The 27,927-nt window shown below is 40.5% G+C and overlaps 1 protein-coding gene across 1 annotated transcript in view; it reads left to right on the top strand.

The window, feature by feature from the left end:
* Nucleotides 1-10,913: 10,913 nt before the first annotated feature.
* Nucleotides 10,914-27,927, top strand: part of LOC129835537 (calcium uniporter regulatory subunit MCUb, mitochondrial-like) — a 37,744-nt gene continuing 20,730 nt past the window's right edge. The window contains exons 1-4 of the mRNA XM_055901212.1: nt 10,914-11,182; nt 23,253-23,322; nt 24,680-24,850; nt 25,240-25,344. Coding sequence (XP_055757187.1) covers nt 11,078-11,182; nt 23,253-23,322; nt 24,680-24,850; nt 25,240-25,344 — 451 coding nt within the window. The 5' untranslated portion in view covers nt 10,914-11,077. The remainder of the gene's footprint in view (nt 11,183-23,252; nt 23,323-24,679; nt 24,851-25,239; nt 25,345-27,927) is intronic.

Here is a 27,927-nt window from a genome sequence, read left to right as displayed (position 1 = left end):
TTGTATTAAAGTATTGATCACTGTCAGTTTGTATTAAAGTATTGATCATTGTCAGTTTGTATTAAAGTATCGATCACTGTCAGTTTGTATTAAAGTATTGATCACTGTCAGTTTGTATTAAAGTATTGATCATTGTCAGTTTGTATTAAAGTATCGATCACTGTCAGTTTGTATTAAAGTATTGATCACTGTCAGTTTGTATTAAAGTATTGATCACTGTCAGTTTGTATTAAAGTATTGATCACTGTCAGTTTGTATTAAAGTATTGATCCCTGTCAGTTTGTATTAAAGTATCGATCACTGTCAGTTTGTATTAAAGTATTAATCACTGTCAGTTTTTATTAAAGTATTAAAGTATTGATCATTGTCAGTTTGTATTAAAGTGTTGATCACTGTCAGTTTGTATTAAAGTATTAAAGTATTGCTCACTGTCAGTTTGTATTAAAGTATTGATCCCTGTCAGTGTGTATTAAAGTATTGATCACTGTCAGTTTGTATTAAAGTATTGATCACTGTCAGTTTGTATTAAAGTATCGATCACTGTCAGTTTGTATTAAAGTATCGATCACAGTCAGTTTGTATTAAAGTATTGATCACTGTCAGTTTGTATTAAAGTATTGATCACTGTCAGTTTGTATTAAAGTATTGATCACTGTCAGTTTGTATTAAAGTATTGATCACTGTCAGTTTGTATTAAAGTATTGATCACTGTCAGTTTGTATTAAAGTATCGATCACTGTCAGTTTGTATTAAAGTATTAAAGTATTGATCACTGTCAGTTTGTATTAAAGTATTAAAGTATCGATCACTGTTGGTTTGTATTAAAGTATCGATCACTGTCAGTTTGTATTAAAGTATCGATCACTGTCGGTTTGTATTAAAGTATTGATCACTGTCAGTTTGTATTAAAGTATTAAAGTGTCGATCACTGTCAGTTTGTATTAAAGTATCGATCACTGTCGGTTTGTATTAAAGTATCGATCACTGTCAGTTTGTATTAAAGTATTGATCACTGTCAGTGTGTATTAAAGTATTGATCACTGTCAGTTTGTGTTAAAGTATTAAAGTATTGATCACTGTCAGTTTGTATTAAAGTATTAAAGTATTGATCACTGTCAGTTTGTATTAAAGTATCGATCACTGTCAGTTTGTGTTAATAAAGTATTGATCACTGTCAGTTTGTATTAAAGTATTGATCACTGTCAGTTTGTGTTAAAGTATCGATCACTGTCAGTTTGTAATAAAGTATCGATCACTGTCAGTTTGTGATAATAAAGTATTGATCACTGTCAGTTTGTATTAAAGTATTGATCACTGTCAGTTTGTAATAAAGTATCGATCACTGTCAGTTTGTGTTAAAGTATCGATCACTGTCAGTTTGTGTTAAAGTATCGATCACTGTCAGTTTGTGTTAAAGTATCGATCACTGTCAGTTTGTGTTAAAGTATCGATCACTGTCAGTTTGTGTTAAAGTATCGATCACTGTCAGTTTGTGTTAAAGTATCGATCACTGTCAGTTTGTAATAAAGTATTGATCACTGTCAGTTTGTATTAAAGTATTAAAGTATTGATCACTGTCAGTTTGTATTAAAGTATCGATCACTGTCAGTTTGTATTAAAGTGTCGATCACTGTCAGTTTGTATTAAAGTATCGATCACTGTCAGTTTGTGTTAATAAAGTATTGATCACTGTCAGTTTGTATTAAAGTATTGATCACTGTCAGTTTGTGTTAATAAAGTATCGATCACTGTCAGTTTGTGTTAAAGTATCGATCACTGTCAGTTTGTATTAAAGTATTGATCACTGTCAGTTTGTATTAAAGTATCGATCACTGTCAGTTTGTATTAAAATATCGATCACTGTCAGTTTGTATTAAAGTATCGATCACTGTCAGTTTGTATTAAAGTATTGATCCCTGTCAGTTTGTATTAAAGTATTAAAGTATTGATCACTGTCAGTTTGTATTAAAGTATTGATCACTGTCAGTTTGTATTAAAGTATTGATCACTGTCAGTTTGTGTTAATAAAGTATCGATCACTGTCAGTTTGTGTTAAAGTATCGATCACTGTCAGTTTGTATTAAAGTATTGATCACTGTCAGTTTGTATTAAAGTATCGATCATTGTCAGTTTGTATTAAAATATCGATCACTGTCAGTTTGTATTAAAGTATCGATCACTGTCAGTTTGTATTAAAGTATTGATCCCTGTCAGTTTGTATTAAAGTATTAAAGTATTGATCACTGTCAGTTTGTATTAAAGTATTGATCACTGTCAGTTTGTATTAAAGTATCGATCACTGTCAGTTTGTATTAAAGTATTGATCACTGTCAGTTTGTATTAAAGTATCGATCACTGTCAGTTTGTATTAAAGTATTGATCACTGTCAGTTTGTATTAAAGTATTGATCATTGTCAGTTTGTATTAAAGTATCGATCACTGTCAGTTTGTATTAAAGTATCGATCACTGTCAGTTTGTATTAAAGTATTGATCACTGTCAGTTTGTATTAAAGTATTGATCCCTGTCAGTTTGTATTAAAGTATCGATCACTGTCAGTTTGTATTAAAGTATTAATCACTGTCAGTTTTTATTAAAGTATTAAAGTATTGATCATTGTCAGTTTGTATTAAAGTGTTGATCACTGTCAGTTTGTATTAAAGTATTAAAGTATTGATCACTGTCAGTTTGTATTAAAGTATTGATCCCTGTCAGTGTGTATTAAGGTATTGATCACTGTCAGTTTGTATTAAAGTATTGATCACTGTCAGTTTGTATTAAAGTATCGATCACTGTCAGTTTGTATTAAAGTATCGATCACAGTCAGTTTGTATTAAAGTATTGATCACTGTCAGTTTGTATTAAAGTATTGATCACTGTCAGTTTGTATTAAAGTATTGATCACTGTCAGTTTGTATTAAAGTATTGATCACTGTCAGTTTGTATTAAAGTATTGATCACTGTCAGTTTGTATTAAAGTATCGATCACTGTCAGTTTGTATTAAAGTATTAAAGTATTGATCACTGTCAGTTTGTATTAAAGTATTAAAGTATCGATCACTGTTGGTTTGTATTAAAGTATCGATCACTGTCAGTTTGTATTAAAGTATCGATCACTGTCAGTTTGTATTAAAGTATTAAAGTATCGATCACTGTCAGTTTGTATTAAAGTATCGATCACTGTCAGTTTGTATTAAAGTATTGATCACTGTCAGTTTGTATTAAAGTATCGATCACTGTCAGTTTGTGTTAAAGTATCGATCTCTGTCAGTTTGTATTAAAGTATTGATCATTGTCAGTTTGTATTAAAGTATCGATCACTGTCAGTTTGTATTAAAGTATCGATCACTGTCAGTTTGTATTAAAGTATTGATCCCTGTCAGTTTGTATTAAAGTATCGATCACTGTCAGTTTGTATTAAAGTATTAATCACTGTCAGTTTGTATTAAAGTATTAAAGTATTGATCACTGTCAGTTTGTATTAAAGTGTTGATCACTGTCAGTTTGTATTAAAGTATTAAAGTATTGATCACTGTCAGTTTGTATTAAAGTATTGATCCCTATCAGTGTGTTTTAAAGTATTGATCACTGTCAGTTTGTGTTTGAGTATTAAAGTATTGATCACTGTCAGTTTGTATTAAAGTATTAAAGTATTGATCACTGTCAGTTTGTATTAAAGTATCGATCACTGTCAGTTTGTGTTAAAGTATCGATCACTGTCGGTTTGTATTAAAGTATCGATCACTGTCAGTTTGTATTAAAGTATCGATCACTGTCAGTTTGTATTAAAGTATCCATCACTGTCAGTTTGTATTAAAGTATCGATCACTGTCAGTTTGTATTAAAGTATTGATCACTGTCAGTTTGTGTTAATAAAGTATCGATCACTGTCAGTTTGTATTAAAGTATCGATCACTGTCAGTTTGTATTAAAGTATTGATCACTGTCAGTTTGTGTTAATAAAGTATCGATCACTGTCAGTTTGTGTTAAAGTATCGATCACTGTCAGTTTGTATTAAAGTATTGATCACTGTCAGTTTGTATTAAAGTATCGATCACTGTCAGTTTGTATTAAAATATCGATCACTGTCAGTTTGTATTAAAGTATCGATCACTGTCAGTTTGTATTAAAGTATTGATCCCTGTCAGTTTGTATTAAAGTATTAAAGTATTGATCACTGTCAGTTTGTATTAAAGTATTGATCATTGTCAGTTTGTATTAAAGTATCGATCACTGTCAGTTTGTATTAAAGTATTGATCACTGTCAGTTTGTATTAAAGTATTGATCATTGTCAGTTTGTATTAAAGTATCGATCACTGTCAGTTTGTATTAAAGTATTGATCACTGTCAGTTTGTTTTAAAGTATTGATCATTGTCAGTTTGTATTAAAGTATCGATCACTGTCAGTTTGTATTAAAGTATCGATCACTGTCAGTTTGTATTAAAGTATTGATCACTGTCAGTTTGTATTAAAGTATTGATCCCTGTCAGTTTGTATTAAAGTATCGATCACTGTCAGTTTGTATTAAAGTATTAATCACTGTCAGTTTTTATTAAAGTATTAAAGTATTGATCATTGTCAGTTTGTATTAAAGTGTTGATCACTGTCAGTTTGTATTAAAGTATTAAAGTATTGCTCACTGTCAGTTTGTATTAAAGTATCGATCACTGTCAGTTTGTATTAAAGTATCGATCACTGTCAGTTTGTATTAAAGTATCGATCACTGTCAGTTTGTATTAAAGTATTGATCACTGTCAGTTTGTGTTAATAAAGTATCGATCACTGTCAGTTTGTATTAAAGTATCGATCACTGTCAGTTTGTATTAAAGTATTGATCACTGTCAGTTTGTGTTAATAAAGTATCGATCACTGTCAGTTTGTGTTAAAGTATCGATCACTGTCAGTTTGTATTAAAGTATTGATCACTGTCAGTTTGTATTAAAGTATCGATCACTGTCAGTTTGTATTAAAATATCGATCACTGTCAGTTTGTATTAAAGTATCGATCACTGTCAGTTTGTATTAAAGTATTGATCCCTGTCAGTTTGTATTAAAGTATTAAAGTATTGATCACTGTCAGTTTGTATTAAAGTATTGATCATTGTCAGTTTGTATTAAAGTATCGATCACTGTCAGTTTGTATTAAAGTATTGATCACTGTCAGTTTGTATTAAAGTATTGATCATTGTCAGTTTGTATTAAAGTATCGATCACTGTCAGTTTGTATTAAAGTATTGATCACTGTCAGTTTGTATTAAAGTATTGATCATTGTCAGTTTGTATTAAAGTATCGATCACTGTCAGTTTGTATTAAAGTATCGATCACTGTCAGTTTGTATTAAAGTATTGATCACTGTCAGTTTGTATTAAAGTATTGATCCCTGTCAGTTTGTATTAAAGTATCGATCACTGTCAGTTTGTATTAAAGTATTAATCACTGTCAGTTTTTATTAAAGTATTAAAGTATTGATCATTGTCAGTTTGTATTAAAGTGTTGATCACTGTCAGTTTGTATTAAAGTATTAAAGTATTGCTCACTGTCAGTTTGTATTAAAGTATTGATCCCTGTCAGTGTGTATTAAAGTATTGATCACTGTCAGTTTGTATTAAAGTATTGATCACTGTCAGTTTGTATTAAAGTATCGATCACTGTCAGTTTGTATTAAAGTATCGATCACAGTCAGTTTGTATTAAAGTATTGATCACTGTCAGTTTGTATTAAAGTATTGATCACTGTCAGTTTGTATTAAAGTATTGATCACTGTCAGTTTGTATTAAAGTATTGATCACTGTCAGTTTGTATTAAAGTATTGATCACTGTCAGTTTGTATTAAAGTATCGATCACTGTCAGTTTGTATTAAAGTATTAAAGTATTGATCACTGTCAGTTTGTATTAAAGTATTAAAGTATCGATCACTGTTGGTTTGTATTAAAGTATCGATCACTGTCAGTTTGTATTAAAGTATCGATCACTGTCGGTTTGTATTAAAGTATTGATCACTGTCAGTTTGTATTAAAGTATTAAAGTATCGATCACTGTCAGTTTGTATTAAAGTATCGATCACTGTCGGTTTGTATTAAAGTATCGATCACTGTCAGTTTGTATTAAAGTATTGATCACTGTCAGTGTGTATTAAAGTATTGATCACTGTCAGTTTGTGTTAAAGTATTAAAGTATTGATCACTGTCAGTTTGTATTAAAGTATTAAAGTATTGATCACTGTCAGTTTGTATTAAAGTATCGATCACTGTCAGTTTGTGTTAATAAAGTATTGATCACTGTCAGTTTGTATTAAAGTATTGATCACTGTCAGTTTGTGTTAAAGTATCGATCACTGTCAGTTTGTAATAAAGTATCGATCACTGTCAGTTTGTGTTAATAAATTATTGATCACTGTCAGTTTGTATTAAAGTATTGATCACTGTCAGTTTGTAATAAAGTATCGATCACTGTCAGTTTGTGTTAAAGTATCGATCACTGTCAGTTTGTGTTAAAGTATCGATCACTGTCAGTTTGTGTTAAAGTATCGATCACTGTCAGTTTGTGTTAAAGTATCGATCACTGTCAGTTTGTGTTAAAGTATCGATCACTGTCAGTTTGTGTTAAAGTATCGATCACTGTCAGTTTGTGTTAAAGTATCGATCACTGTCAGTTTGTAATAAAGTATTGATCACTGTCAGTTTGTATTAAAGTATTAAAGTATTGATCACTGTCAGTTTGTATTAAAGTATCGATCACTGTCAGTTTGTATTAAAGTGTCGATCACTGTCAGTTTGTATTAAAGTATCGATCACTGTCAGTTTGTATTAAAATATCGATCACTGTCAGTTTGTATTAAAGTATCGATCACTGTCAGTTTGTATTAAAGTATTGATCCCTGTCAGTTTGTATTAAAGTATTAAAGTATTGATCACTGTCAGTTTGTATTAAAGTATTGATCACTGTCAGTTTGTATTAAAGTATTGATCACTGTCAGTTTGTGTTAATAAAGTATCGATCACTGTCAGTTTGTGTTAAAGTATCGATCACTGTCAGTTTGTATTAAAGTATTGATCACTGTCAGTTTGTATTAAAGTATCGATCACTGTCAGTTTGTATTAAAATATCGATCACTGTCAGTTTGTATTAAAGTATCGATCACTGTCAGTTTGTATTAAAGTATTGATCCCTGTCAGTTTGTATTAAAGTATTAAAGTATTGATCACTGTCAGTTTGTATTAAAGTATTGATCACTGTCAGTTTGTATTAAAGTATCGATCACTGTCAGTTTGTATTAAAGTATTGATCACTGTCAGTTTGTATTAAAGTATCGATCACTGTCAGTTTGTATTAAAGTATTGATCACTGTCAGTTTGTATTAAAGTATTGATCATTGTCAGTTTGTATTAAAGTATCGATCACTGTCAGTTTGTATTAAAGTATCGATCACTGTCAGTTTGTATTAAAGTATTGATCACTGTCAGTTTGTATTAAAGTATTGATCCCTGTCAGTTTGTATTAAAGTATCGATCACTGTCAGTTTGTATTAAAGTATTAATCACTGTCAGTTTTTATTAAAGTATTAAAGTATTGATCATTGTCAGTTTGTATTAAAGTGTTGATCACTGTCAGTTTGTATTAAAGTATTAAAGTATTGATCACTGTCAGTTTGTATTAAAGTATTGATCCCTGTCAGTGTGTATTAAGGTATTGATCACTGTCAGTTTGTATTAAAGTATTGATCACTGTCAGTTTGTATTAAAGTATCGATCACTGTCAGTTTGTATTAAAGTATCGATCACAGTCAGTTTGTATTAAAGTATTGATCACTGTCAGTTTGTATTAAAGTATTGATCACTGTCAGTTTGTATTAAAGTATTGATCACTGTCAGTTTGTATTAAAGTATTGATCACTGTCAGTTTGTATTAAAGTATTGATCACTGTCAGTTTGTATTAAAGTATCGATCACTGTCAGTTTGTATTAAAGTATTAAAGTATTGATCACTGTCAGTTTGTATTAAAGTATTAAAGTATCGATCACTGTTGGTTTGTATTAAAGTATCGATCACTGTCGGTTTGTATTAAAGTATTGATCACTGTCAGTTTGTATTAAAGTATTAAAGTATCGATCACTGTCAGTTTGTATTAAAGTATCGATCACTGTCGGTTTGTATTAAAGTATCGATCACTGTCAGTTTGTATTAAAGTATTGATCACTGTCAGTGTGTATTAAAGTATTGATCACTGTCAGTTTGTGTTAAAGTATTAAAGTATTGATCACTGTCAGTTTGTATTAAAGTATTAAAGTATTGATCACTGTCAGTTTGTATTAAAGTATCGATCACTGTCAGTTTGTGTTAATAAAGTATTGATCACTGTCAGTTTGTATTAAAGTATTGATCACTGTCAGTTTGTGTTAAAGTATCGATCACTGTCAGTTTGTAATAAAGTATCGATCACTGTCAGTTTGTGTTAATAAAGTATTGATCACTGTCAGTTTGTATTAAAGTATTGATCACTGTCAGTTTGTAATAAAGTATCGATCACTGTCAGTTTGTGTTAAAGTATCGATCACTGTCAGTTTGTGTTAAAGTATCGATCACTGTCAGTTTGTGTTAAAGTATCGATCACTGTCAGTTTGTGTTAAAGTATCGATCACTGTCAGTTTGTGTTAAAGTATCGATCACTGTCAGTTTGTGTTAAAGTATCGATCACTGTCAGTTTGTGTTAAAGTATCGATCACTGTCAGTTTGTAATAAAGTATTGATCACTGTCAGTTTGTATTAAAGTATTAAAGTATTGATCACTGTCAGTTTGTATTAAAGTATCGATCACTGTCAGTTTGTATTAAAGTGTCGATCACTGTCAGTTTGTATTAAAGTATCGATCACTGTCAGTTTGTGTTAATAAAGTATTGATCACTGTCAGTTTGTATTAAAGTATTGATCACTGTCAGTTTGTGTTAAAGTATCGATCACTGTCAGTTTGTATTAACGTATTGATCACTCAGTTTGTATTAAAGTATTGATCACTGTCAGTTTGTATTAAAGTATCGATCACTGTCAGTTTGTATTAAAGTATTGATCACTGTCAGTTTGTATTAAAGGATTAAAGTATTGATCACTTACAGTTTGTATTAAAGTATTAAAGTATTGATCACTGTCAGTTTGTATTAAAGTATCGATCACTGTCAGTTTGTATTAAAGTATTAAAGTATCGATCACTGTCAGTTTGTATTAAAGTATCGATCACTGTCAGTTTGTATTAAAGTATTGATCACTGTCAGTTTGTATTAAAGTATCGATCACTGTCAGTTTGTGTTAAAGTATCGATCACTGTCAGTTTGTATTAAAGTATCGATCACTGTCAGTTTGTATTAAAGTATCGATCACTGTCAGTTTGTATTAAAGGATTAAAGTATTGGTCACTTACAGTTTGTATTAAAGTATTAAAGTATTGATCACTTTCAGTTTGTATTAAAGTATTGATCACTGTCAGTTTGTATTAAAGCATGGATCACTGTCAGTTTGTATTAAAGTATCGATCACTGTCAGTTTGTATTAAAGTATTGATCACTGTCAGTTTGTATTAAAGTATTGATCACTGTCAGTTTGTATTAAAGTATTAAAGTATCGATCACTGTCAGTTTGTATTAAAGTATCGATCACTGTCAGTTTGTATTAAAGTATTGATCACTGTCAGTTTGTATTAAAGTATCGATCACTGTCAGTTTGTATTAAAGTATTGATCACTGTCGGTTTGTATTAAAGTATCGATCACTGTCAGTTTGTATTAAAGTATTGATCACTGTCAGTTTGTATTAAAGTATTGATCACTGTCAGTTTGTATTAAAGTATTGATCACTGTCAGTTTGTATTAAAGTATTGATCACTGTCAGTTTGTATTAAAGTATTGATCACTGTCAGTTTGTATTAAGTATTGATCACTGTCAGTTTGTATTAAAGTATCGATCACTGTCAGTTTGTATTAAAGTATTGATCACTGTCAGTTTGTATTAAAGTATCGATCACTGTCAGTTTGTATTAAAGTATTGATCACTGTCAGTTTGTATTAAAGTATTGATCACTGTCAGTTTGTATTAAAGTATCGATCACTGTCAGTTTGTATTAAAGTATTGATCACTGTCAGTTTGTATTAAAGTATTGATCACTGTCAGTTTGTATTAAAGGATTAAAATATTGATCACTGTCAGTTTGTATTAAAGTATTAAAGTATTGATCACTGTCAGTTTGTATTAAAGTATTGATCACTGTCAGTTTGTATTAAAGTATTAAAGTATTGATCACTGTCAGTTTGTATTAAAGTATTGATCACTGTCAGTTTGTATTAAAGTATCGATCACTGTCAGTTTGCATTAAAGTATTGATCACTGTCAGTTTGTATTAAAGTATTGATAACTGTCAGTTTGTACTAAAGGATTAAAATATTGATCACTGTCGGTTTGTATTAAAGTATTAAAGTATTGATCACTGTCAGTTTGTGTTAAAGTATTGATCACTGTCAGTTTGTATTAAAGTATTGATCACTGTCAGTTTGTATTAAAGTATTAAAGTATTGATCACTGTCAGTTTGTATTAAAGTATTGATCACTGTCAGTTTGTATTGAAGTATTGATCACTGTCAGTTTGTATTAAAGTATTGATCCCTCCAGCTAATATAAGACATGCGTTTTGTTTACATGTTTTGCAGCTCAGTAAGTTTATCAGCAAGATCTGAATATAAAATCTTGTTTGAGGTTTTGAAAATTGTACCCATACACATTGCATACAACAAAACAAGCATTATCTAGTTTGGAAATCAATATAACCCACCTCCCATCTTTGGAAGCTCAAGATCAAGATCTACATTCTGATTTATTGATCAACTTCAGAACCTATTCTACGTCACGTTCTACAGTCAACATTCCACCAATGAGAAGACCTGATTTGACACGGGAGGGAGCGGTGCGCCCTCCCGTGTATTCAACAGCGATGGAAGTTTTTTATTATTAAACTTCCGTATAAACGTAACTGGTTCGGTTTAATCGCGTTCGTTCGTTTTTACTTTGTCTCGTTTTTATCGTGTTTTTAACCATGATTTGGTTCGGTAGAGTTGCCAAACTTCACTACGGAGTTGTCCGCTGTTCGCTCTCCTCTGCCTCTGGAAAAAGTTCCAGTGCGATTCAAGTTCCCTACTTGGTGAGTTCTTATCAATAGGTTTATATCTTGCATGTTATACATGAATGTATAGGGAATTATGCACTTTGTATATGTTATTGTTGTACAGTAGACCTAGTATTCATAACCAAAGCTGTCTCTCTTTCTCCACTCCCCATTTCCGCAGTCTTTGGAGAATCAGCTCGAATTAAATGTGATCCCCATACCGTATACACAGAGTCAGCCCTGAACAAAGAGAACCAGAGCACGGGTGTTAAAAACCTGTTTTAAAATGTGTTTCCGTTTGTCTCAGAAGGTCACACACTCCCTTCTCTCTCGCTTTATTGATGACAGCGAGAACGCGCGCCAAGTGTGCACAGTGAGGCGTGGGCGTGTAAGACTTCCATTTGAATGGACGTGGAGCAGTGTTGGTAAATCACTGACAAAATGGAGTCAAAACTGGCACGAAAATAATTAGCTTCAGCTCAAGAGGAAACATGATATATTTGACTGCTTTCAGGAAGCTGATAGTGGCGACACCCATAAACAAGGCCAGGAGACAGAAGTTTAGGGCAGGGTTGCGGTTAGCCGGTAATAGCAGACTTTTGGACATTAAAAACATTGAAAAGCAGTGTCATTTGTCCATGAGAAAATGTTAATTCCATTGTGATCTCCTGCTTTTTAGCCTATTCAGTGATGGAAATACATTTGACCAGTCGTGCTTGTCGTTCTCTGGGTTAATGTGCATAATTTAGTGGAATTAAATTGGCACGAATTCCTTATGTATCATAGTTATCAAACAGCATAGAGACACACAGTCTTGGAGGGGGACATCTGTCAGACACACAGCATAGAGACACACAGCATAGAGACACACAGCCTTGGAGGGGGACATCTGTCAGACACACAGCATAGAGACACACAGCCTTGGAGGGGGACATCTGTCAGACACACAGCATAGAGACACACAGCCTTGGAGAGGAACATCTGTCAGATTGTGTTAATTAATTATTATTTTTTTTTACCATGATTTAAAGATGGCTACTATTTTTATTTCTCAACTGGTAATTGAAGCTTCCCAGGCTTCATCTGTGCGTCACCCACCACTTTGCAATGGTCTGGAGGCAGTAGGCATTTTGAAAACATATAGCTACTTAATATTGTTTTTAAACCTGAACGTTTCAATACGTATTATGAGGCATGTTTAACCTTTACTATAAAGTAGCATAAATGGCTCCCGAGTGGCGCAGTCGTCTAAGGCTATGGTGCAATCCCGGGCCGTGATCGGGATACCCATAGGGCAGCTGCACAATTGGCCCAGGGTCATCCGGGTTCTGGTTTGGCCCAGGGTCATCCGGGTTCTGGTTTGGCCCAGGGTCGTTCGGGTTTGGCCCGGGATCATCCGGGTTCTGGTTTGGCCCAGGGTCATCCGGGTTCGGATTTGGCCCGGGGTCATCCGGGTTCTGGTTTGGCCCAGGGTCATCCGGGTTCGGGTTTGGCCCAGGGTCATCCGGGTTCGGGTTTGGCCGGGGTCATCCGGGTTCTGGTTTGGCCCAGGGTCATCCGGGTTCGGGTTTGGCCCAGGGTCATCCGGGTTCTGGTTTGGCCCGGGGTCATCCGGGTTCTGGTTTGGCCCGGGGTCATCCGGGTTCTGGTTTGGCCCGGGGTCATCCGGGTTCTGGTTTGGCCCAGGGTCATCCGGGTTCGGGTTTGGCCCGGGGTCATCCGGGTTCTGGTTTGGCCCAGGGTCATCCGGGTTCGGGTTTGGCCCAGGGTCATCCGGGTTCTGGTTTGGCCCAGGGTCATCCGGGTTCGGGTTTGGCCCAGGGTCATCCGGGTTCTGGTTTGGCCCAGGGTCATCCGGGTTCTGGTTTGGCCCGGGGTCATCCGGGTTCTGGTTTGGCCCGGGGTCATCCGGGTTCTGGTTTGGCCCGGGGTCATCCGGGTTCGGGTTTGGCCGGGGTAGGCCGTCATTGTAAATAAGAATTTGTTCTTAACTGACGTGCCTAGTTAAATAAAAAAATATATAAAAAAGCCTAGGCAAAATCCGACCATATCGGTGGAGTATACCATTTCATAATGACTTCTATACAGTATACCATTTCATAATGACTTCCCTACAGTATACCATAATGACTTCCCTACAGTATACCATTTCATAATGACTTCCATACAGTATACCATTTCATAATGACTTCCATACAGTATACCATTTCATAATGACTTCCCTACAGTATACCATTTCATAATGACTTCCCTACAGTATACCATTTCATAATGACTTCCCTACAGTATACCATTTTAACCACTAAACTATTGTTTATTTCTGTCATGTTGTATTGGTTTTCAACTTTATTTCGTTGTCCGGTAGCCAAATGCACATTGGTGCGTAGCCTACTACCTCGTGTGGATTGCTGTAAGGAGACACGTCACAGCGCGTAGTAAGGGTCATTGCATCCTCGACTTGTATGTTCTGTTAATATTAGTTACCAAAATCTAATGTGATCTTTGTCATTCTGAGCCCCATGTGTGAATGCCCTCAAGTGTCCTGTAAATTAAAATGCTACAGGTCAGATGTCCTGTAAATTGGTGGAGGGAGGGAGGAAATGAGGGAGGGAGGAAATGAGGGAGGCAGTGAGGGAGGGAGGGGCATGCTGCTGAGGGCTACTGATAGTATCCATGTGTGTCTCGAGTTGGATCAAATCTCTCTCTCTCTCTCCCTCTCTCTGTGTGTCTCTCTCTCTCTCTCTCTCTCTCTCTCTATCTCTCTCTCTCTCTCTCTCTCTCTCTCTCTCTCTCTCTGTGTCTCTCTCCTCTCTGTCTCTCTCTGTGTCTCTCTCCTCTCCCTCTCTCCTCTCCCTCTCTCTCTCTCTCTCTCTTCTCTCTCTCTCTCTCTCTCTCTCTCTCTCTCTCTCTCTCTCTCTCTCTCTCTCTCTCTCTCTCTCTGTCTCTCTGTGTGTCTCTCTCCTCTCTGTCTCTCTGCGTGTCTCTCTCCTCTCTGTCTCTCTCTGTGTCTCTCTCCTCTCGCTCTCTCTCTCTCTCCCTCTATCTCTCTCTCTCTCTGTTTGTTTGCGTGTGTTGGATGTTAATTTGTATTGTTTATTTCACTTTTGTGTATTGTTTACCTCACTTGCTTTGGCAATGTTAACACATGTTTCCCATGCCAATAAAGCCCCTTGAATTGAATTGAATTGAATTGTAACATAAGGAGACTATCTTTGTTGTCTCTTTCTCCCTGCCTTTCTCTCACTCATAGTTGGCTATTATCTTCAGGCTTTCAGCCAGCTCTGCTGACTACAATCACAACCATAATAATTGGGGCGAGAGAACAAAAACTCCAACACTCTCTCTCTCCTTCCCTAGCTGTGCTGGCGGAACAGTGTTGTTGGTATCCTAGAGACAGTTTAGCAGTATGTTGGTATCCTAGTGACAGGTTGGCAGTATGTTGGTATCCTAGTGACAGGTTGGCAGTATGTTGGTATCCTAGAGACAGGTTGGCAGTATGTTGGTATCCTAGAGACAGTTTAGCAGTATGTTGGTATCCTAGTGACAGGTTGGCAGTATGTTGGTATCCTAGAGACAGTTTAGCAGTATGTTGGTATCCTAGTGACAGGTTGGCAGTATGTTGGTATCCTAGTGACAGGTTGGCAGTATGTTGGTATCCTAGAGACAGGTTGGCAGTATGTTGGTATCCTAGAGACAGTTTAGCAGTATGTTGGTATCCTAGTGACAGGTTGGCAGTATGTTGGTATCCTAGTGACAGGTTGGCAGTATGTTGGTATCCTAGAGACAGGTTGGCAGTATGTTGGTATCCTAGAGACAGTTTAGCAGTATGTTGGTATCCTAGTGACAGGTTGGCAGTATGTTGTTATCCTAGTGACAGGTTGGCAGTATGTTGGTATCCTAGAGACAGGTTGGCAGTATGTTGGTATCCTAGAGACAGGTTTGCAGTATGTTGGTATCCTAGAGACAGGTTGGCAGGATGTTGGTATCCTAGAGACAGGTTGGCAGTATGTTGGTATCCTAGAGACAGGTTAGCAGGATGTTGGTATCCTAGTGACAGGTTGGCAGTATGTTAGTATCCTAGAGACAGGTTGGCAGGATGTTGGTATCCTAGAGACAGGTTGGCAGTATGTTGGTATCCTAGTGACAGGTTGGCAGTATGTTGGTATCCTAGAGACAGGTTGGCAGTATGTTGGTATCCTAGAGACAGGTTGGCAGTATGTTGGTATCCTAGTGACAGGTTGGCAGTATGTTGGTATCCCAGTGACAGGTTAGCAGTATGTTGGTATCCTAGTGACAGGTTGGCAGTATGTTGGTATCCTAGTGACAGGTTGGCAGTATGTTGGTATCCTAGTGACAGGTTGGCAGTATGTTGGTATCCTAGAGACAGGTTGGCAGTATGTTGTTATCCTAGAGACAGGTTAGCAGTATGTTGGTATCCTAGAGACAGGTTAGCGGTATGTTGGTGTCCTAGAGACAGGTTAGCAGTATGTTGGTATCCTAGAGACAGTTTGGCAGTATGTTGGTATCCTAGTGACAGGTTAGCAGTATGTTGGTATCCTAGAGACAGGTTGGCAGTATGTTGGTATCCTAGAGACAGGTTAGCAGTATGTTGGTATCCTAATGACAGGTTGGCAGTATGTTGGTATCCTAGTGACAGGTTGGCAGTATGTTGGTATCCTAGAGACAGGTTGGCAGTATGTTGGTATCCTAGTGACAGGTTGGCAGTATGTTGGTATCCTAGAGACAGGTTGGCAGTATGTTGGTATCCTAGAGACAGGTTGGCAGTATGTTGGTATCCTAGTGACAGGTTGGCAGTATGTTGGTATCCTAGAGACAGGTTGGCAGTATGTTGGTATCCTAGAGACAGGTTAGCAGTATGTTGGTATCCTAGAGACAGGGTAGCAGTATGTTGGTATCCTAGAGACAGGTTAGCAGGATGTTGGTATCCTAGAGACAGGTTGGCAGTATGTTGGTATCCTAGAGACAGGTTAGCAGTATGTTGGTGTCCTAGTAACAGGTTAGCAGGATGTTGGTATCCTAGAGACAGGTTAGCAGTATGTTGGTATCCTAGTGACAGGTTGGCAGTATGTTGGTATCCTAGTGACAGGTTAGCAGTATGTTGGTATCCTAGAGACAGTTTGGCAGTATGTTGGTATCCTAGAGACAGGGTAGCAGTATGTTGGTATCCTAGAGACAGGTTAGCAGGATGTTGGTATCCTAGAGACAGGTTGGCAGTATGTTGGTATCCTAGTGACAGGTTGGCAGTATGTTGGTATCCTAGAGACAGGTTGGCAGTATGTTGTTATCCTAGAGACAGGTTAGCAGTATGTTGGTATCCTAGAGACAGGTTAGCGGTATGTTGGTGTCCTAGAGACAGGTTAGCAGTATGTTGGTATCCTAGAGACAGTTTGGCAGTATGTTGGTATCCTAGTGACAGGTTAGCAGTATGTTGGTATCCTAGAGACAGGTTGGCAGTATGTTGGTATCCTAGAGACAGGTTAGCAGTATGTTGGTATCCTAATGACAGGTTGGCAGTATGTTGGTATCCTAGTGACAGGTTGGCAGTATGTTGGTATCCTAGAGACAGGTTGGCAGTATGTTGGTATCCTAGTGACAGGTTGGCAGTATGTTGGTATCCTAGAGACAGGTTGGCAGTATGTTGGTATCCTAGAGACAGGTTGGCAGTATGTTGGTATCCTAGAGACAGGTTAGCAGTATGTTGGTATCCTAGAGACAGGGTAGCAGTATGTTGGTATCCTAGAGACAGGTTAGCAGGATGTTGGTATCCTAGAGACAGGTTGGCAGTATGTTGGTATCCTAGAGACAGGTTAGCAGTATGTTGGTGTCCTAGTAACAGGTTAGCAGGATGTTGGTATCCTAGAGACAGGTTAGCAGTATGTTGGTATCCTAGTGACAGGTTGGCAGTATGTTGGTATCCTAGTGACAGGTTAGCAGTATGTTGGTATCCTAGAGACAGTTTGGCAGTATGTTGGTATCCTAGTGACAGGTTAGCAGTATGTTGGTATCCTAGAGACAGGTTAGCAGTATGTTGGTATCCTAGAGACATGTTAGCAGTATGTTGGTATCCTAGTGACAGGTTGGCTGTATGTTGGTATCCTAGAGACAGGTTAGCAGTATGTTGGTATCCTAGAGACAGGTAGGCAGTATGTTGGTATCCTAGAGACAGGTTGGCAGTATGTTGGTATCCTAGAGACAGTTTAGCAGTATGTTGGTATCCTAGTGACAGTTTAGCAGTATGTTGGTATCCTAGTGACAGGTTGGCTGTATGTTGGTATCCTAGTGACAGGTTAGCAGTATGTTGGTATCCTAGTGACAGGTTGGCAGTATGTTGGTATCCTAGAGACAGGTTGGCAGTATGTTGGTATCCTAGAGACAGGTTGGCAGTATGTTGGTATCCTAGTGACAGGTTGGCAGTATGTTGGTATCCTAGAGACAGGTTAGCAGTATGTTGGTATCCTAGTGACAGGTTGGCAGTATGTTTGTATCCTAGTGACAGGTTGGCAGTATGTTGGTGTCCTAGAGACAGGTTGGCAGTATGTTGGTATCCTAGTGACAGGGTAGCAGTATGTTGGTATCCTAGTGACAGGTTGGCGGTATGTTGGTATCCTAGAGACAGGTTGGCAGTATGTTGGTATCCTAGAGACAGGTTAGCGGTATGTTGGTATCCTAGTGACAGGTTAGCGGTATGTTGGTGTCCTAGAGACAGGTTAGCAGTATGTTGGTATCCTAGAGACAGTTTGGCAGTATGTTGGTATCCTAGTGACAGGTTAGCAGTATGTTGGTATCCTAGAGACAGGTTGGCAGTATGTTGGTATCCTAGAGACAGGTTAGCAGTATGTTGGTATCCTAATGACAGGTTGGCAGTATGTTGGTATCCTAGTGACAGGTTGGCAGTATGTTGGTATCCTAGAGACAGGTTGGCAGTATGTTGGTATCCTAGTGACAGGTTGGCAGTATGTTGGTATCCTAGAGACAGGTTGGCAGTATGTTGGTATCCTAGAGACAGGTTGGCAGTATGTTGGTATCCTAGTGACAGGTTGGCAGTATGTTGGTATCCTAGAGACAGGTTGGCAGTATGTTGGTATCCTAGAGACAGGTTGGCAGTATGTTGGTATCCTAGAGACAGGTTGGCAGTATGTTGGTATCCTAGTGACAGGTTGGCAGTATGTTGGTATCCTAGAGACAGGTTGGCAGTATGTTGGTATCCTAGAGACAGGTTGGCAGTATGTTGGTATCCTAGAGACAGTTTAGCAGTATGTTGGTATCCTAGTGACAGGTTGGCAGTATGTTGTTATCCTAGTGACAGGTTGGCAGTATGTTGGTATCCTAGAGACAGGTTGGCAGTATGTTGGTATCCTAGAGACAGGTTTGCAGTATGTTGGTATCCTAGAGACAGGTTGGCAGGATGTTGGTATCCTAGAGACAGGTTGGCAGTATGTTGGTATCCTAGAGACAGGTTAGCAGGATGTTGGTATCCTAGTGACAGGTTGGCAGTATGTTAGTATCCTAGAGACAGGTTGGCAGGATGTTGGTATCCTAGAGACAGGTTGGCAGTATGTTGGTATCCTAGTGACAGGTTGGCAGTATGTTGGTATCCTAGAGACAGGTTGGCAGTATGTTGGTATCCTAGAGACAGGTTGGCAGTATGTTGGTATCCTAGAGACAGGTTGGCAGTATGTTGGTATCCCAGTGACAGGTTAGCAGTATGTTGGTATCCTAGTGACAGGTTGGCAGTATGTTGGTATCCTAGTGACAGGTTGGCAGTATGTTGGTATCCTAGTGACAGGTTGGCAGTATGTTGGTATCCTAGAGACAGGTTGGCAGTATGTTGTTATCCTAGAGACAGGTTAGCAGTATGTTGGTATCCTAGAGACAGGTTAGCGGTATGTTGGTGTCCTAGAGACAGGTTAGCAGTATGTTGGTATCCTAGAGACAGTTTGGCAGTATGTTGGTATCCTAGTGACAGGTTAGCAGTATGTTGGTATCCTAGAGACAGGTTGGCAGTATGTTGGTATCCTAGAGACAGGTTAGCAGTATGTTGGTATCCTAATGACAGGTTGGCAGTATGTTGGTATCCTAGTGACAGGTTGGCAGTATGTTGGTATCCTAGAGACAGGTTGGCAGTATGTTGGTATCCTAGTGACAGGTTGGCAGTATGTTGGTATCCTAGAGACAGGTTGGCAGTATGTTGGTATACTAGAGACAGGTTAGCAGTATGTTGGTATCCTAGTGAAATTTTTGGCAGTATGTTGGTATCCTAGAGACAGGTTGGCAGTATGTTGGTATCCTAGTGACAGGTTGGCAGTATGTTGGTATCCTAGAGACAGGTTGGCAGTATGTTGGTATCCTAGAGACAGGTTAGCAGTATGTTGGTATCCTAGTGACCGGTTGGCAGTATGTTGGTATCCTAGTGACAGGTTGGCAGTATGTTGGTATCCTAGAGACAGGTTGGCAGTATGTTGGTATCCTAGTGACAGGTTGGCAGTATGTTGGTATCCTAGAGACAGGTTGGCAGTATGTTGGTATCCTAGAGACAGGTTAGCAGTATGTTGGTATCCTAGAGACAGGGTAGCAGTATGTTGGTATCCTAGAGACAGGTTAGCAGGATGTTGGTATCCTCGAGACAGGTTGGCAGTATGTTGGTATCCTAGAGACAGGTTAGCAGTATGTTGGTGTCCTAGTAACAGGTTAGCAGGATGTTGGTATCCTAGAGACAGGTTAGCAGTATGTTGGTATCCTAGTGACAGGTTGGCAGTATGTTGGTATCCTAGTGACAGGTTAGCAGTATGTTGGTATCCTAGAGACAGTTTGGCAGTATGTTGGTATCCTAGTGACAGGTTAGCAGTATGTTGGTATCCTAGAGACAGGTTAGCAGTATGTTGGTATCCTAGAGACATGTTAGCAGTATGTTGGTATCCTAGTGACAGGTTGGCTGTATGTTGGTATCCTAGAGACAGGTTAGCAGTATGTTGGTATCCTAGAGACAGGTAGGCAGTATGTTGGTATCCTAGAGACAGGTTGGCAGTATGTTGGTATCCTAGAGACAGTTTAGCAGTATGTTGGTATCCTAGTGACAGGTTGGCAGTATGTTGGTATCCTAGTGACAGGTTGGCTGTATGTTGGTATCCTAGTGACAGGTTAGCAGTATGTTGGTATCCTAGTGACAGGTTGGCAGTATGTTGGTATCCTAGAGACAGGTTGGCAGTATGTTGGTATCCTAGAGACAGGTTGGCAGTATGTTGGTATCCTAGTGACAGGTTGGCAGTATGTTGGTATCCTAGAGACAGGTTAGCAGTATGTTGGTATCCTAGTGACAGGTTGGCAGTATGTTGGTATCCTAGTGACAGGTTGGCAGTATGTTGGTGTCCTAGAGACAGGTTGGCAGTATGTTGGTATCCTAGTGACAGGTTAGCAGTATGTTGGTATCCTAGTGACAGGTTGGCAGTATGTTGGTATCCTAGTGACAGGTTGGCAGTATGTTGGTATCCTAGAGACAGATTGGCAGTATGTTGGTATCCTAGTGACAGGTTGGCAGTATGTTGGTATCCTAGAGACAGGTTAGCAGTATGTTGGTATCCTAGAGACAGGTTGGCAGTATGTTGGTATCCTAGTAACAGGTTAGCAGTATGTTGGTATCCTAGAGACAGGTTAGCAGTATGTTGGTATCCTAGAGACAGGTTGGCAGTATGTTGGTATCCTAGTAACAGGTTAGCAGTATGTTGGTATCCTAGTAACAGGTTAGCAGTATGTTGGTGTCCTAGAGACAGGTTAGCAGTATGTTGGTATCCTAGTGACAGGTTGGCAGTATGTTGGTATCCTAGAGACAGGTTAGCAGTATGTTGGTATCCTAGAGACAGGTTTGCAGTATGTTGGTATCCTAGAGACAGGTTGGCAGTATGTTGGTATCCTAGTGACAGATTAGCAGTATGTTGGTATCCTAGAGACAGGTTGGCAGTATGTTGGTGTCCTAGAGACAGGTTGGCAGTATGTTGGTGTCCTAGAGACAGGTTGGCAGTATGTTGGTATCCTAGTGACAGGGTGGCAGTATGTTGGTATCCTAGTGACAGGTCGGCAGTATGTTGGTATCCTAGTGACAGGTTAGCAGTATGTTGGTATCCTAGAGACAGGTTAGCAGTATGTTGGTATCCTAGAGACAGGTTGGCAGTATGTTGGTATACTAGAGACAGGTTGGCAGTATGTTGGTATCCCAGTGACAGGTTAGCAGTATGTTGGTATCCTAGTGACAGGTTGGCAGTATGTTGGTATCCTAGTGACAGGTCGGCAGTATGTTGGTATCCTAGAGACAGATCGGCAGTATGTTGGTATCCTAGTGACAGGTTGGCAGTATGTTGGTATCCTAGTGACAGGTTGGCAGTATGTTGGTATCCTAGTGACAGGTTGGCAGTATGTTGGTATCCTAGAGACAGGTTGGCAGTATGTTGGTATCCTAGAGACAGGTTAGCAGTATGTTGGTATCCTAGAGACAGGTTAGCGGTATGTTGGTGTCCTAGAGACAGGTTAGCAGTATGTTGGTATCCTAGAGACAGGTTGGCAGTATGTTGGTATCCTAGAGACAGGTTAGCAGTATGTTGGTATCCTAGAGACAGGTTGGCAGTATGTTGGTATCCTAGAGACAGGTTGGCAGTATGTTGGTATCCTAGAGACAGGTTAGCAGTATGTTGGTATCCTAGTAACAGGTTAGCAGTATGTTGGTATCCTAGTGACAGGTTGGCAGTATGTTGGTATCCTAGAGACAGGTTGGCAGTATGTTGGTATCCTAGTGACAGGTTAGCAGTATGTTGGTATCCTAGTAACAGGTTAGCAGTATGTTGGTATCCTAGTAACAGGTTAGCACTATGTTGTTATCCTAGAGACAGGTTGGCAGTATGTTGGTATCCTAGAGACAGGTTGGCAGTATGTTGGTATCCTAGAGACAGGTTAGCAGTATGTTGGTATCCTAGTAACAGGTTAGCAGTATGTTGGTATCCTAGTAACAGGTTAGCACTATGTTGGTATCCTAGAGACAGGTTGGCAGTATGTTGGTATCCTAGTGACAGGTTGGCAGTATGTTGGTATCCTAGTGACAGGTTGGCAGTATGTTGGTATCATAGAGAGCAGGTTGGCAGTATGTTGGTATCCTAGAGACAGGTTGGCAGTATGTTGGTATCCTAGTGACAGGTTGGCAGTATGTTGGTATCCTAGTGACAGGTTGGCAGTATGTTGGTATCCTAGAGACAGGTTGGCAGTATGTTGGTATCCTAGTGACAGGTTGGCAGTATGTTGGTATCCTAGTGACAGGTTGGCAGTATGTTGGTATCCTAGTGACAGGGTAGCAGTATGTTGGTATCCTAGTGACAGGTTGGCAGTATGTTGGTATCCTAGTGACAGGTTGGCAGTATGTTGGTATCCTAGAGACAGGTTGGCAGTATGTTGGTATCCTAGTGACAGGTTGGCAGTATGTTGGTATCCTAGTGACAGGTTGGCAGTATGTTGGTATCCTAGTGACAGGGTAGCAGTATGTTGGTATCCTAGTGACAGGTTGGCAGTATGTTGGTATCCTAGTGACAGGTTAGCAGTATGTTGGTATCCTAGAGACAGGTTGGCAGTATGTTGGTATCCTAGTGACAGGTTGGCAGTATGTTGGTATCCTAGAGACAGGTTGGCAGTATGTTGGTATCCTAGAGAGCAGGTTGGCAGTATGTTGGTATCCTAGAGAGCAGGTTGGCAGTATGTTGGTATCCTAGTGACAGGTTGGCAGTATGTTGGTATCCTAGTGACAGGTTGGCAGTATGTTGGTATCCTAGAGACAGGTTAGCAGTATGTTGGTATCCTAGAGACAGGTTAACAGTATGTTGGTATCCTAGAGACAGGTTAGCAGTATGTTGGTATCCTAGTAACAGGTTAGCAGTATATTGGTATCCTAGAGACAGGTTGGCAGTATGTTGGTATCCTAGAGACAGGTTAACAGTATGTTGGTATCCTAGAGACAGGTTAGCAGTATGTTGGTATCCTAGAGACAGGTTAGCAGTATGTTGGTATCCTAGAGACAGGTTGGTAAATGTTTTTCCCTCTCTCTCTTCTCCAGTTCAGACAGTGGTGTAGATATGGGGCACCAAGACCAGTTCACTACTACAGCACCCTCCCACCTGCCACAGGTAACACAAAAACACACTGTTTTGAAAGTGTCTGAAAATGTTTCGTCTAAAAACCTGTCTTTCGTCATTATGGAGTATTATGTGTAGATTGAGGGAAACCCAGTCATGTGAAATCCATAGATTAGGACCTGATGAATTTATTTACATCGACGGATTTCCTTAAATGAACTGTAACTCCTCTCTCCCCCCCTCCTCTGTCTCCTCTCTCTCCACCCTTCCTCTGTCTCCTCCCCCCCCTTTTCTCTCTCCACCCTTCTGTCTCCTCTTCCCCCCCTTCTCTCTCTCCACCCCTCCTCTGTCTCCTCTCTCTCCACCCTTCCTCTGTCTCCTCCCCCCCCTTTTCTCTCTCCACCCTTCTGTCTCCTCTTCCCCCCCTTCTCTCTCTCCACCCCTCCTCTGTCTCCTCTCTCTCCACCCTTCCTCTGTCTCCTCCACCCCCTTCTTCTCTCTCCCACCCCCTTCTTCTCTCTCTCCTCCCACCTCTACTCTCTCTCTCCACCCCTCTTCTCTCTCTCTCTCCACCCCTCCCCCCCTCCTCTCTCTCCTCCCCCCTCCTCCTCTCTCCACCCCCCCTTCTCTCTCTCTCCTCCCCCCTCCTCCTCTTTCTACCCCCCTTCTCCTCTCTCTTCACCCCCCTTCTTCTCTCTCTCCACCCTCCCCCCTCCTCTCTCTCCTCCCCCCTCCTCCTCTCTCCACCCCCCCCTCTTCTCTCTCTCTCCTCCCCCCTCCTCCTCTCTCCACCCCCCTTCTCCTCTCTCTCCACCCCCCTTCTTCTCTCTCTCCACCCCTCCCCCCCTCCTCTCTCTCCCCCCCTCCTCCTCTCTCCACCCCCCCCTCTTCTCTCTCTCTCCTCCCCCCTCCTCATCTCTCCACCCCCCTTCTCCTCTCTCTTCACCCCCCTTCTTCTCTCTCTCCACCCCTCTTCTCTCTCTCTCTCCACCCCTCCCCCCTCCTCTCTCTCCTCCCCCCTCCTCCTCTCTCCACCCCCCCTCTTCTCTCTCTCTCCTCCCCCCTCCTCCTCTCTCCACCCCCCTTCTCCTCTCTCTCCACCCCCCTTCTTCTCTCTCTCCACCCCTCCCCCCCTCCTCTCTCTCCCCCCCCTCCTCCTCTCTCCACCCCCCCCTCTTCTCTCTCTCTCCTCCCCCCTCCTCCTCTCTCCACCCCCTCCTCCTCTCTCCACCCCCCTCCTCCTCTCTCCACCCCCTCCTCCTCTCTCCACCCCCTTCTTCTCTCTCTCCACCCCTCTTCTCTCTCTCTCCTCCCCCCTCCTCCTCTCTCCACCCCCCTTCTTCTCTCTCTCCACCCCTCCTCTCTCCTCTCTCTCCACTCCCCCATCTTCTCTCCGTTTCCTCTCCAGATATATCTGTACAGTATAAGTATGGACGACCAGTGTTGTCTCTCCCCCTGCCGTCCCGTAGTGAATTGTGTCAGTTCAGTCTGCGTCCCATGTTGATGACAGTAACAGACTTCCTGTCAGACATTCAGAGAGAGGACCCTGGAGTAGTTACTGCAGCTGTACTGAGCACAGGTAGGTCTGCGTCCCATGTTGATGACAGTAACAGACTTCCTGTCAGACATTCAGAGAGAGGACCCTGGAGTAGCTACTGCAGCTGTACTGAGCACAGGTAGGTGAACGCACATAAACACACCCCTGCATGCTTCAAGACTGTGTTAGCCTGCTGAGCTAAAGGCATTAGCGCCAGGAACTAACAGAAGGGTCTCAGGCAAGATCTTCAGGTCTCAGGCAAGATCTGTTAATTTGTGGATTCACAACCATCGTTCACAACCATCGTTCACTAATTACCTATTCTGATAGTAACAGCGTCCCTTTCTCTTCTCCTCTCTTCCTCCATTCCCCCTCTTCACCTCCTCTCCCTCCTCCACCTCTCCCTCATCTTCCTCCTCCTCCCCTCCCAGATGGAGAGAGGGTATGCTCTACCACCTCTATAGACACAGTTCTCAATCAAGACTTCCAGATCCTCATCAACAGCACCATCTACAGGATACACTCCCCGGGCAGAGGTACCCGAACGCTGTGTGTGTGTGTGTGTGTGTGTGTGTGTGTGTGTGTGTGTGTGTGTGTGTGTGTGTGTGTGTGTGTGTGTGTGTGTGTGTGTGTGTGTGTGTGTGTGTGTGTGTGTGTGTGTGTGTGTGTGTGTGTGTGTGTGTGTGTGTGTGTGTGTGTGTGAGGAGACAGAGGGCGGAGGAGAGAGAGAGAGAAGAAAGGGGAGAGAGAGGAGACATGATCAGGGTTGAGTGTAATGTGTTAGAGTACTCAGGCTACTTTTTGTTGTTAACGGAGTAACCTAACACGTTAAGTTTTACAATTTAAGTAATAGTTTGTTTTTAAAATATGCAAGTCGCTACTTTTACAATATTATTTAACATTTTCTTTGTCAGCACAAAAAATTAAAATACCTCCTATGTTCGCACTCTTCCTGTTTCATCTCTGAACTCTCTTGACCAATCAACATGATGCAAATATACATGACAGAGGTAAACAGTGGACAGACTCCTGTTTGTTGCTGTAGTTTGGGGTTAACGGTGACAGAGGTAAACAGTGGACAGACTCCTGTTTGTTGCTGTAGTTTGGGGTTAACGGTGACAGAGGTAAACAGTGGACAGACTCCTGTTTGTTGCTGTAGTTTGGGGTTAACGGTGACAGAGGTAAACAGTGGACTCCTGTTTGTTGCTGTAGTTTGGGGTTAACGGTGACAGAGGTAAACAGTGGACTCCTGTTTGTTGCTGTAGTTTGGGGTTAACGGTGACAGAGGTAAACAGTGGACTCCTGTTTGTTGCTGTAGTTTGGGGTTAACGGTGACAGAGGTAAACAGTGGACTCCTGTTTGTTGCTGTAGTTTGGGGTTAACGGTGACAGAGGTAAACAGTGGACTCCTGTTTGTTGCTGTAGTTTGGGGTTAACGGTGACAGAGGTAAACAGTGGACTCCTGTTTGTTGCTGTAGTTTGGGGTTAACGGTGACAGAGGTAAACAGTGGACTCCTGTTTGTTCCTGTAGTTTGGGGTTAACGGTGACAGAGGTAAACAGTGGACTCCTGTTTGTTCCTGTAGTTTGGGGTTAACGGTGACAGAGGTAAACAGTGGACTCCTGTTTGTTGCTGTAGTTTGGGGTTAACGGTGACAGAGGTAAACAGTGGACTCCTGTTTGTTCCTGTAGTTTGGGGTTAACGTTGACAGAGGTAAACAGTGGACAGACTCCTGTTTGTTGCTGTAGTTTGGGGTTAACGGTGATAGAGGTAAACAGTGGACTCCTGTTTGTTGCTGTAGTTTGGGGTTAACGGTGACAGAGGTAAACAGTGGACTCCTGTTTGTTGCTGTAGTTTGGGGTTAACGGTGACAGAGGTAAACAGTGGACTCCTGTTTGTTGCTGTAGTTTGGGGTTAACGGTGACAGAGGTAAACAGTGGACTCCTGTTTGTTGCTGTAGTTTGGGGTTATCACTGCCTACGTGATGTCACTGCCTACGTCATTACCTTCTAATCATGTGACCAAAACCATGCCTACGCAGCAATATAAACAAGGCTTTTAGTGTGTTATCTAAAAGCTTAGCAGTAAATGTCCGAGTTGATTTATAGTGAAATGTCTGACTAGTATCTTATCTCTTACACTCCCCTGCAGAGTTCTGTCACAGTCACACATTTCTCAGACCGTTTCTTTATAAGAGGCAAAGAGACTAGAAAAGTACTGTGGAACAATACTAAACCTCTATAATGAATATATATATTGTTAATCTGTAGTCTAGGACCCTATAAATGTAAAGAGGGAGGGGTCTTATAACCTTCCCCTTCTAGTAATACAACGTAAGCATAATCAATTATTATAAAACATCAATCCCCTATCATGACCCCTAGGTGTTCTGTGTATCAGGTGGAAACTGAGTTTGGTGCGCTCCTGTGATTGGCTGAAATAGCGTTGTCAGGGGAGACTGAAGGCCTAACTGTGCAGCAGTAGCTCCACACACTGTTATTTTCAAAGGGTCACAACGTCACTGACTGTGGAAAGTAACATCATGTATTTTAATGGAAGCTGGAACAAGTCACTGATAAAAAATAACGTTCCTCATCTGGCCATGAACCAGACATTATATTATATATTTTCTTTCTGTGCTCTCTCCTCCTCTCTCCTCCTCTCTCCTCTCCTCCCTCTCCTCCTCTCTCCTCCCTCACTCTGCTCCTCTCTCCTCCCTCTCTTCCCTCTACTCTCCTCCTCTCTCCTCTCCTCTTTCCTCCTCTCTCCTCCCTCCCGCTGCTCCTCTCTCCTCCCTCTCCTCCTCTCTCCCCTCCTCCTCTCTCCTCCCTCTCCTCCTCTCTCCCCTCCTCCTCTCTCCTCCCTCTGCTCCTCTCTCCTCCCTCCTCTCCTCCTCTCTCCTCCCTCTTCTCCTCCTCTCTCCTCCCTCTTCTCCTCATCTCTCCTCCCTCCCTCTTCTCCTCATCTCTCCTCCCTCCCTATCCTCCTCTTTCCTCCCCTCCTCCTCTCTCCTCCTCTCTCCTCTCCTCCCTCTCCTCCTCTCTCCTCCCTCTCCTCCCTCCCTCTGCTCCTCTCTCCTCCCTCTGCTCCTCTCTCCTTCTCTCTCCTCCTCTCTCCTCCC

Source organism: Salvelinus fontinalis, chromosome 36, assembly GCF_029448725.1.
Source record: "Salvelinus fontinalis isolate EN_2023a chromosome 36, ASM2944872v1, whole genome shotgun sequence".
NCBI lineage: Eukaryota > Metazoa > Chordata > Actinopteri > Salmoniformes > Salmonidae > Salvelinus > Salvelinus fontinalis.
Note: the sequence above shows the minus strand (reverse complement) of the source record. Positions and strands in the feature narration are given on the sequence as shown.